The 12034-nt window shown below is 39.5% G+C and overlaps 1 protein-coding gene and 1 long non-coding RNA gene across 2 annotated transcripts in view; both read left to right on the top strand.

The window, feature by feature from the left end:
• Positions 1 to 12034, top strand: part of yjefn3 (YjeF N-terminal domain containing 3) — a 63631-nt gene that overhangs the window by 35399 nt on the left and 16198 nt on the right. Inside the window, exon 2 of the mRNA XM_088004884.1 lies at positions 4194 to 4302. Coding sequence (XP_087861010.1) covers positions 4194 to 4302 — 109 coding nt within the window. The remainder of the gene's footprint in view (positions 1 to 4193; positions 4303 to 12034) is intronic.
• On the top strand, positions 8801 to 9722 carry LOC148159919 (uncharacterized). Its single transcript, XR_015762755.1, has 2 exons — positions 8801 to 9383; positions 9490 to 9722. It is a non-coding gene; the product is annotated as an uncharacterized LOC148159919 (long non-coding RNA).

Raw genomic sequence — 12034 nt, forward strand, 5'->3', positions numbered from 1 at the left:
AGTAATAAGGCCTAGAAAAACCGAAGCCCCATCTGACATTCAGAGGTAGATTCATGTCTCATCAGATGCAGATGCTTCACAGGTGGAGACCATGTACAGTGTTAAAAGCTGTTGCTGTTTTTTTGTTGTTGTTGTTTTTTGGTGTGAGCAGTGGTTGAATCTGACATAATGATTTATTATGTTGCGTTGTCTTCCGCAGTGGGATCGTTTCAAACGTGTGTTGCTGTCATTTGTGAGAGCTTCTTTTTTTTTTTTTTTTTTTTTTTTGAGGCGATCACATTTTTATTTATCTTTGCAGCATATGCAGCCGGTTGTTGCTACACTTGCCTAAATTCCCCAATGTGGTCATTAAAGTTTCATTTTACCTCATTTCACGTGTAAGGTAAACAGACTCATTAGGCAGGTGGGATCGTAGCTGAGTGGGTTGACCGAAGGTGACACATAACAGGAGCACTTCACGCGCAGCATGGGGAAATTAACTTTCCCTCCAGAGAGAGGCGACTGGCTGAGGCTGCAGGTGCAACAGAAGGAAATGCTCATGAGGGAATTATATATATTTATTTTTTTAGCTATGGTTTGCTTATTTACGCATGGTGACGCTGCGGCTCATTTTGAACAACTATTTGGAAGCAAAATCTTTTAAGAGATGTGTTCAGCTTTCTAATAAAGCTACTGCAAAATGAATTGTTTCCAGTTAGCATTAGCAGAATGCAAACTGCTAATTGAAAAGACGTGCAGCTCATGGCGCGAAGCAGTCATCTGTCCTGAACAACATGTGCTGCTTTCCCTGCTAAAACTGGCAGCTCCCAGTTTTAGCAGGGAGCTAAAACTGGGAGCTGTTGTTTTGTGGGTGCAGCAAACCCACAACAGTTTGTTCTGTCAATAATGTATGCGATCAATGGATCAATAGTTTGAGGGTCGACCAGCAGTACTTGTTCTACGGTCCAGCAGCACCAAACTGAGATGTTCGCCCATCCCACAGCAAGCCGAGCCGCTTATTAGACTCTTTCTGAATGTGCAGCCTGATAAGGACCAAAATAACTCAACGTGATGCAGAACTGCGCAGCCTAATAAAATCAGCAGGGCACGCTGGCGCCAGTGCGTACGGCAAAACGGAGCAAACCCTGTGGACTGAGGTGAACTTTCCAAAGATCAGCTTGTCACAGTGGCTCAGGAAACATCCCTGAAGTGAGCCGTGGGTGACAGCTGCTGCCGCTCCACTGGCACAGGTAAATGCCAGGAGCCCCACTTGGATACATGGCGTGCTGACACACAAAGCGCACAGACCTTTACACATACACACACACACACGCACACACACACACACACACAGATGCCTCAGACAAACCCAGAAGGAGCCAAAAGAGGGTTACGGTCTTCCCACTGTCAGCATACAGTATAGAGATAAAGAGAGATTCCTGAACTTACTTCACTGCAGAAAAGCATTGTTGTTATGTTACTTAAAGACAAGTTAACCCTTTAATGCATGAATTATGATCCTTTTTGTCAGGATTTTTTTTCCAAAATATTTTTGATTTTTTAAGGCATAAAAAAAAGGTAGGAAAAATACTTTTGTAAAAATTTTTTTTATTTTATTTTATATTTTTTAGTTGATTAATTGTAATTTTCTCCAAATACAAAGTTGTTATTTGAAAGATACATCAGTAGTATTGTTCTTTAGGGGTTATCTGATGTCACAATATTTTTTTTACCTGCTAGAGTCGCCTATAGTAAGAAGGAGGGACCAAGTTGGCGTACTTTTTTTGTTTGTCGGCCATATTGGATTTAACAAAAATAATTTCTTGCATTTGCAGCTGATGGCCAGTAAGTTGATAGTGTATTTTATGATGCAATAGTGTCCACTTCAGTGGTCTGTGTGCATTTATAACATAAAAATCCACAAGAAGCACAAGAAAATGGCTTTTAGATCCACTGTGACCACTATGCATGAAAGGGTTAAAAACTGTGGCATGCAAATGTAATTATTTCCTTTCATTATGATAACCAGGAATACAACTCAGCACAATAAATTACCTTAAGATCTCCAGTGGCTCTGTGAAGGTCTTACATAATTATTAGACTTTAGTGAACAAACATCATCATCAAGCCCAAAGTTAAGTACGCAGGTTAAGGATGAAGTTGTGGATATATTTAAAGTAAGTGGCTTTTACTTGTACAGCACTTTCTAAAGTGCAGAGGACCCCATTGCGTTTCACACTACAGTCAGTCATTCACATCCCAAGAAGCCCTTAGCAACTCTGGAAAAGAAGAATCTGTTGACATATTTTTCCTACAACTATTAATCGTGCAATCATTGAATCTGGCCTTTATGGAAGCCCTTCAAGATTAAGGTTATTGATGAATGTAAGGACAAGTAGCATTTAAAGTTCTGTTCTTTATTTTTTATTTTTAAATGTAACATCATCTCCATCGTGACCCATGGTGGTGGCATGATCATGTAGAAATCTATTGAATTTGAAGTTTGTAACTTCAAAAATGTTTCTAATGATATGGGCTAGTTTAGGACAAGGCAGTGTGAAATAAGAGCTAAGAGAAAATACATCAATTTAGTTTTTCACTTTAACTCTTCAGCACAAGCAAAACAATTGACCTGCTTCATCACTGTGTCCTAGGTTGTCTAGAAACTAGCGGAGCTGAATGACAATTCTGAGAGCATCAGCACCAATTTTAAGACAACAAAATGTTTCCTTAGAGCTACCGTTGAGCAATTTGAGTTTTATTAGGATGAGGAAGTCCCATTTAAATTCTGTGATTCCCTTTAGATAAATATTAATGTCTTTCATTTGCATTGCTGGGATATTCCCTTAATTTGACTTCATGTTCAAATGCCTGACAATTTGAACCCACTGCATCTACTGCATGCATTAACGTCACATAAACCTCTGATGTGCTGTTATTGCCCTTGTGTTCTTTGATGAAAACATGATGTAACAAAACTGAACATAACTGATGTAACACAAAGAAATATGACACGCTGACAGCACATCCAGAGGTACTCACACAAAGAGCTCTTGATCTCCTTTCAACTACCACTGAGAGGTAAAGGTTTGAAGCCTAGTGCGGCGACTTGCTGAGTAAGTGCTGATTAGATACGCCCTATTGATTTCCTGCATTGATTCTAATCTCGTCCGTTCATATTAGTTTGGAGCATCCATGGCAAAACGAACGGCTTCAGTAATGTCACTTTAATCCCCCATGCAGCCGCTCCTGTTAAATTTCCCCTGAGGAGGATCTGAAAAAAAAAGTGTAAAATATTAAGCCGCGATATCGCTGTCTTCTGAAAGTGACCGCTTCATTCGGAGTTTTTTTTTTAGAGTGCAGTACTGAGAATGGCCACCAGGTGTCCGTAGAGTAGAAGGGATATGCATTCTGTTCACAGACGCTCAAAATAGGCTCTTTGTCATTCAAGTTCTGCGCACTGAGGATTAGATGGCAGTGCTGTGCTGCTGCTGCGTTGTCTGATCTGCTTTATCTAGCAGGAAATCCTACATGTCAACAGGCTTTATCAAGAACAGGAAACGCTTAATACCAACTCAAGGATGTAAAACAAAAATGTAGTCAGAGAGATGTTCCCAGGGGATCCCAAATACATAAAGATTAAAGATGCTTTCATATGCGTGCATCAAGCACGAACCGTTTGTGAAAGATCTAGCAGAGGGCTCGGTCTTGAATTTCCTGACCACGTCGTACTGAAGATGTGGAGTTTTCTCACAGGAACGTTTTCACACTCAGAACTAATTGAGTAAATCTCGAGAAGCTTCTGGAAGCTCTCATCTCCCAGCGCGTGGAATATGCATGCACATGTGTCTGCGCAGCATATGCACATGCAACTCATGTTATTAGGTCTACTCTCACTACTCCATCATCTACTTCAGCTTGACATCATTCCAGGGAAGGAAATCGGAGTGTTCGGGTTCACCTGGGTCAGGCCTCTATACATACACTGACTTGACTCTCCAACACAGACAGTCAAGAGAGAGATAAAACCCCAAATAAGCTTCGGCGTCACCAGGTACCTAAATACGCTCCTAAATCAACAATCTGGAGAAAACCTCCACGGCCAAGGAAATAACATTACTATTGGCTGTGCAGACACAAATTACAGGTAATGTAGAAATGTATTTATAAGCGGGGTTATAAACTTCATGCCTTATCTTCTTTTTTTCTTTCAGCAAAGGGGATGCAGCAGCTATCGAGACAGAACTACTGAGAGACTACAAGTTTGGACAACAGCAGCTCATAGAGCTTTGGGGACAAGCATGTGCTCTCGCCATCACCAAGGTACGGATAGAAAAAGTTTTGTTATTAATTTATAAATCTGCTTTTCTTCTTTTGGTTACTTTCATTCCTTTACAGGAAGCATGTGAATGACAGTTTGAGAAAAACTGAACACCCATTAAAGCTGCAGTATGCAACTTTTATAAAAACAAATATTTGCTAAAATTATCATTAGTGGCAGAATAATATAAGACAGATAATCTGTGAAAAATACTGAGCTCCTCTGCCTTCTCCCACTGCTCCCAGTACTCAGTAAGAAACAGCCAATTACAGGCAGGAGGAGGGTCTTAGTGCTGTCAATCAGTCTCAAGCTCACCCCATCCTCCTCGTTCCCTGCTACAGCTGATTTACCACGAATGCTAAGGCTAGGTAGCACAGCCTTCAATGATGGCGGATAAATGGTTTTCCTGGGACGGTAAATTGTTTCTTTACCATTAGCATATCGAGTAGCGTTGATTGAGAGCGCTACAACCCGCCTCTTTGCCCTGATTGGTTATTTTTGACGGGGAGCAGTGCATTTCTTCAGACGGCAATAGTAGCTAAGGCAGTGGTTCCCAAACTTTTTCTCCTGGGCCCCCCCAGTGGTTTCCAAACATTTTCGTTTTGCTGGTTGCTGCCATGATTCTAACACACCTGCGTTGCTCTGCACAGCAGCAGCAGGTCTCCTTCACTGCCGCACAGGTGTAAACCCAGCGGGAGCGTTGTAGCGCTCATGTTGCATTTAATGGCGGCTCGGAAAAACAGGTTACAACATGTTAACAACGGATTAAACAGTTTTAACTGTTTAATTGTTTTAACCTCTGAGCTAAGGGAAGAGGTGGAGGAGTTGGACCTTTTCCCATGTTATCTGTCTCTTATACTGTCATTACAGGGTGTCAGTCTTAACAAATATGTAAAAAAAACCCACGTTTTTATAAAAAGGGAAGGGCAAATCGTCTGTACCCACCAACAGATGATCTTATTTGCATAATAGTGCTACATTAAAATATATTTGAAATACACATACATGTTTTGGTTTTGTGTTCCATCTCAACATTAAAATTTAGCATTGATGCTAAAAATTAGCATCAATGCTAAAGCAAGCTACAATGTAGTCAATAGCATGTGGAGAGTCACAAGCATGTTGAGTAAAATGGACTTACTCCATTCAATATCTTAAAATTAGTGTATAAGCTAAAATTAGCTAGAATGCTAATTGTTGTTCAAAAAACAAGATTTCTTCTGCTCTTTTGAAATACTACTTAACTTACAATAAGTACTACTCAACAAGAATTGTGCAGTTATGTTTTTCTAAAAAGTGAAAGTTTTTCTTTGTTGTTGTCATTGGTGGTAAATATGTTATAAAACAGACATTCAATACAAAAGCAAAAGTCTGATTTATACAACAGAGCAGTTCGTCACCAGAAAAAATCGCTCATCTCAACACCAAATTAATTATTGTTTATAAAAGAAAAACTCTTTTGAAATACTCTTCATCTGTTTAGACACAAGACATTTTGTTGGTAAATTTTGCAAAAGTAAAAGTCAGATGTTTACTTTGTGGTACTTTGCTACCAGAAAACGTGTTCATCTCTTAGCAACTGACTAACAACAAATATTGTTATTGTTCAAAAAACATAAGACTTCTGCTCTTTCGAAGTGCTACTTACCATAGTAATGCATAGGAAGCAAGGCAGTGCATTAGGATTAGCCTTAGCTAAGTGCTAATTAGCAGTTGTTAATTAGTGCTATCATTAGCCTTAGCATTAGCCTTAGCAGTGTATAAGAAGTAGCCTTTTCCCTAAAATAAGCTTTTAGCAATTTTTCTTATTAGACGTGTTTAGCACACTGAATGGAGGAAGTCAATGTAAGACAAGATGTTAGTGATACCTCACTGTGTGCATTTGCAAATTGCAATCTTACTTTTTAATGATTCTTTTGGAGGAATCATCACACACACAAAACTGATAGGACGTTATTTTTTCACCACTGTATTTTCCACGAAAGCACCAATAAATATCAGTAAAATTTAAAATATGATTAAATGCAGTTGCTGTGTTCAGTTTGGTGATATAATCACACTTTTTTTTGTTTAGTTAATGGCGTCCTGAAGAAGCCTATTTCAAATAGAAATGGAGGGCTGGTGGACATTGTATGAGCGTGTGCTCGGAAGAAACAGTTTTGTTCAGTTCAGATTTTTTGTATGTCCAACAGTTAGTGAGTGAGAGACAGAGGTAAAATTAAGAGACCCATTAGCCTAAACATTTATTTTCCTAAATAGTCAAAAAAAAAAAAAACGGAGAAATTTAGTTTAAAGAGTGTGTCTGTCATGAAATGCGGGTGATGGTGATGAGAGAGAACGCACCAGACCCAGACAGGAGATGAGTGAGAGAACTGAAGATGCCACAGGACAGGAACGACAGTTCCACTGTGACGACTCTAACGTCTAGGATCCCACAAAAGCACAGAGAAATCAGGTGGCATAAATACACGGGGTAATCACAGATCAAGACACACCTGGGAACAATCAAGGGGGAAGACAGGACAGCACAGAGACTCACAAGAAACAGAACCTAAAATAAACACACAAAGAAAAATCTAATCCCCACAGTGTCCATTTAAAGAGTGTCTCCAACAGTTAGTGATTGAGAGATAAAGGTAAATTTAAAAGACGCCAATTAGCCTAATCACTTTTTTTCCCGAATGGTAGGAAAAACCGGAGCACCCGGAGAAAACCTATGCATCCCATTTAAAGAGTGTATCGTAGAAAGGAACACGATGTTCAGTATAGGTCGGGATACAAATTATTAATTAATGAGTTAATCTAAAGTTGATTAGATTAAAACAGAAAATTATGGTTATGGCCAAACAAAACAAAGTTTATGCGGACATTATTTAATGATTGGAACTGTCCATCCATCCATCCATCCATCCATCCATCCATCCGTCTTCTTCTGCTTCTCCATCTGCTTCGGATCGCAGGGATAGCAGCCTAAGTAAGGAGGCCCAGATTTGTTTCTCCCCCGCCATTTGGTCCAGGAGTTCCCAGATCAGCTGAGGAACCTCTAGCGTGGCCTGAGTCTTCTCCTTGGCCGTCTCCTGGTGGGACGTGCCTGAAGCACCTCACCAGGAAGGTGTTCAGGAGGCATCCTAACCAGATTTTCCGGCTCAAGAAGATGGCCTTAGATTTGGAGGCACTGATCCTCATCCTGGCCACTTCGCACTCGGCTGCGAATCGCTCCAGTGAGAGCTGTAGATCATGACCTGATGAAGGCAGTAGGACCACATCTTCTGCAAAAAGCAGAGATGCGATCTTAAAACCACCAAATCAGATCCCCTCAACACCTTGGCTGTGCCTAAAAATTCTGTCAATAAAAATATTGAATAGAATTAGTGGCAAAGAGCAGCCTTGGCGGAGGCCAACTCTCACCAGAAACAAGCCCGAGTTACTGCCGGGAATAAGGACCAGACTCTGATACTGGTCATACAGGAAGCTTCTGTAGCTCAGGATCAGATCACCAAGGTCCTCACCTTCAGCTGCCATCCTTTTGATACTGTAACCCAAAGCTCCATGGGTTAAAGCCCAGCTCCATGCTCACAAACGCACCTCATGCCGAATTGCTGCGTTTAATCCCTAATGAGGGAAATTTACAGTTCTCTACTGAGGCCCTCCTGCCAGATTGCTCACTAATTTTTCTCTGCTGAGTTTCCGCGGAAAAAACCCTCATGCCTGTCGATGTAAAAGGCCGCATTTCAGGCTTACTTTTGTTAGGCGGTGTTGGCTTCAGCTGGTTTGTGTTGTGAGGTGTTGTGAGGTTGTCTTGAAACACTGGCTCCAACTTGTCTTCACTCTGAAGCAGAATTCTTTTGATTACATATCGACGGTGTTTTGGGTAGATGGAAGGTTTTTTCACGGATCGGTGGTAGAACTGTGATTGCTGGTTTGTGTTTCTTCCAAAGCAATATCATCTTCAACAGGAATATCATCTTCAACCTGAGTCTCTTTGCTTTTTATTAATTTCTTCAAATTCTCATGTTGTATCTTCTCATTCATATACAAATCTGTCACCTTAAGCACTTGATCATTGGCTTTCTTAATGTCTTTTAGATACCTCGGCCTGTATTCAAGTAGTAAATTTAACTAATTTTTTAAGTATGTATTTTCTCTCTCCAGGTTTGAAATATCATATTCTGTGTGGGGTAAACTTTTGTTCGCAGCCGCAGCCGCTCTCTGATGTCTCGTCCTGGAGGTCTCAACCTAATACTGCTTGAGTTTACTCACCTTGTGTTGTTTTTTCTTCAGACGTCTTAATGTCCTTCTTTTGGTGTTTTTGCACAGCTAATACACCTGTAGATGAATTGATCCTTGTTTTAAACGCTTGCTTAGTGGCTTCCTCCATTGGATTTTTTGGAAGTTTTTTCTCAAGACTTTTATTTTCCTTCTCTGCCTCTTTCAACCGCTTTTCCAGAGCTTTTACCTTGCCCTCAAGAAGTCTGTACTTGTCTTTTACAGAATGACATGAACGTTATATGACCCAACAGGTGATTATTATTAGAAAACTAGACATTTTAGATTCCTGAATTTAAGGTAGGCCCTTTAGTTTGGACCAAGCAACCACTTCTGGTAAGAGTCAGGAACACCCTTTGTATAAGCCTAACATGTAGAACTGAGGGTGACGTGATTAACCATTGCAGTGCAATGACAAAAACACAACCTGGGTGTGTTGAGTCGTATGCTTCGACTGACAATTATCAATTTTGCACATCTCCTTCTCACTAACTGTTCAAAATAAAGAAAAATAAAAAATAAAGACTGTGGAAAATTGTTTTTCCTAGCAAATTTTCAAACTTGATACTAATGGTTTTAATTCACATTCAGAAATAATGCATTTATGTAAGTGAAATAACAATAATCCCAGAAAATATGTGTGTGCTGTTAGTGTTGTTGTAAGTGTAACTTTAGCACCCCCAACAGGTGATTCTGTAAATAGCCAGAACAGTGACATCACAGGAAGTAGAAATCGATGGATGTTTACATGGTGCTTGATGACTGACTGTAATCCACGTGCATCTGCCTCCGTCCTTCGTCTTTTGTGGTATCGTCTGTATGTATACTGTTCATTATCTACTTATGTTTAGTTCTTTCACTATATTTTACTGTAACAAAAATGGTACATGTTGTAATTGTATTTTTGTTGTATTTTATTTCAGTTTCACACTTTCTACATTATTAAACCTGTGAACAAAGAGAACTGTCTTCAGTGTCGTGATGGAAGAAAGGTGTTGAACCTTGCTGCCGGTCCTCTTCTTCATAGTGCGAAGTCCGAAAGACAGTACAATGTTTTACCCAGAATGCATTGCAAGAGCTGAGCCAAAACATTTTAAAGTAACTGTGGCATTTAAAATGTGTTTGTTCTCTCAAATGAACCTACAAAACCTAAAAACTTGACTGATAATCTTCAAAATCAAACGGCAGATAATGAGGAATGTGTCTAAATTCTAAAACAACAAAAACAAAAAATATTGTGGGGAAAAATGCATTGTATCTCTCATATGTCTCTGTCAGCTCTCAGTCCCAATGAGACAGACCATAATAGAATGCAGCTGCGTGCCAGGAGCCGTTGCCATGGTAATTAATGACCGTCTTACAGAGTGGATAGAGAAACTTGATATCTTTATGAGATCCCAGCGTTGGTCTGAAGCACCTTGGCAGGAAACTATAACTCCTAGAAAAATTTCGAAAACATTATATGGGAGAAGGCATGTGTATCTATGTCATGACCTACTTTGAGACCAATAGAGCAATATTTGTATTTGTGAGGGCGAGTTAAAGTCAGAAATCCACTGTGCTGTGTGTGTGTCAGACAGATTCTTTGAAAAAAAAAAAAATCCTATCCTTATGAGACACCCCGTCTCATTATTTGCAATTTTGTCGCTATTTTAACTCCAAATCCCACTAAAAATAGTAGCTCCCTTCTCGGGATCAAGCTGAACGTTTTGATACCACTTTTGTGGGGGTGCACGGCATTAAGGGTGATGGAAGAACTAGAAAATTCCTGAAGAAATTTAACCGGGGCCTGCCAAAGTGTGCCCGTTGGTTGGAACCCAGCGTTCTGATGCTAAACATTAGCATTAATGTTAAGCTGAGTTAAGTTGTAGTCAATAGCCTGTGGAAAGTCACAAGCAATGTTGACTAACCTGTACTTATGCCATTCGGTATGTTGAAATGAATGTAAAAGCTAAAATTAGCCAAAATGATAATGTTAGCCTAAATGCTGCCAGTGACATGTGGGGCATCCCTAACATGTTGACTTACATTGACTTCCTCCATTCAGTATACTAAACCTGGTTAATAAATAAGAAAAATACATAAAAGCCTAAGGCAAGGCATTAACCTGGGAGGAATACTGAAGCTTTTATTTTTGAAATTTCGCCATGTCTGTAGTTCTGACCTTCCATCATTGTAGTTCTAAAGAGCAGCTGTCATGCAAGTCAGACACACAGGGGGAGACAAAATTCCATCTCTTTAAACCAGTCACTTTTTCTGAAAAAAGCAGTCCGAACAACTGCTTCCCGTTCAGGATCTGTAACAACGATCTGAAAACCGTTAGAAGCGTATGATATTAAATATGAATATACAATTAATAAATATGTAATATATAAAATTATATAATATGAATTAATATATTGTATTATTAATATATTAGTTCAATAATATTAAACAATATTTAATTTTTCTTTGAAGTCAATAAAATATTTTTAAATGTATACATTAGTGAATATGGTTCGTAGGTTGTGTTCCTCATTTCTAAGGTCCTCATCTCTTCTGTGTGGAAAATACAACTTCAGAAGCCGTATGTAAAACTTTTTGGGGTTTTTTACTCAGAGAAACGAGTAAATCTGATAATTGCAGGTTTTCCCATAGTTCTTTTCTGGATGTAGCCTGCATCATTAAGGAGGGGAATTGCGTTTGGCCCTTCAATTTGTTTACCATATAGAACCTTGTATTCTGACGCAAATTCTGCTAGGCACATGTGTTCAAATTCTAACGTGTGGTCTGTTGAGATATTTTTCCGGCAATCCTGTCATCCAAATATTCTCCTCATCTGGGACATGTTCACGAGTTTACTCATTGGAAGGCTCATTTTCACACCGTCTTCATCTATTTGAAGAAAAATAACACTGCGAGAAGTCTTTTTGAGAGGTAGGCTACAAGTGTGCGCAACCAATTCTTGAGCACCAACCTCTCTCTGTTTTGAATAAGCCTGCATGATCTTTTTCATCTCATTGTGTTGGTTAACATTGGCTGTCTATAAATCATCAACAGCAGACTTGAGGAACTGCGCCATTTCGTGCTATGGCTTTGCTATGTACGACATCATGTATTCAATGCAGGTATACTCGTCAAGCACATACCGAATGTCCATGTTGGCATTCCATGCACGCAGGAGATCAGGGTTGTACCCATTCACCCAACTATCTTTAGGATCACGTTTTATCATTACCATCATTCCAGAAGTGAGAGCATCAACATGGCCCTTGTACTCTGCTTTGGTCATGTTACAAGCCTGGAGTAACTCTGACAAATCCCTGAAAGATGTTTTGTCATCCTTCAGTAAATCCCTTATTTGTTTAAGTTTCCTCTTAGCCTCTCTTTGTAGGTTTGAGATGAATCTTAATCTAAATTTTTTGGACTTTCTCCTACCTTTTTGTTTACCTTGCTTTGCTTTTTCATCATCATTTTCCAGATCAAAGT

This window comes from Poecilia mexicana, unplaced genomic scaffold (genome assembly GCF_051168715.1).
Source record: "Poecilia mexicana isolate PSO_F unplaced genomic scaffold, ASM5116871v1 scaffold_4, whole genome shotgun sequence".
Lineage (NCBI taxonomy): Eukaryota > Metazoa > Chordata > Actinopteri > Cyprinodontiformes > Poeciliidae > Poecilia > Poecilia mexicana.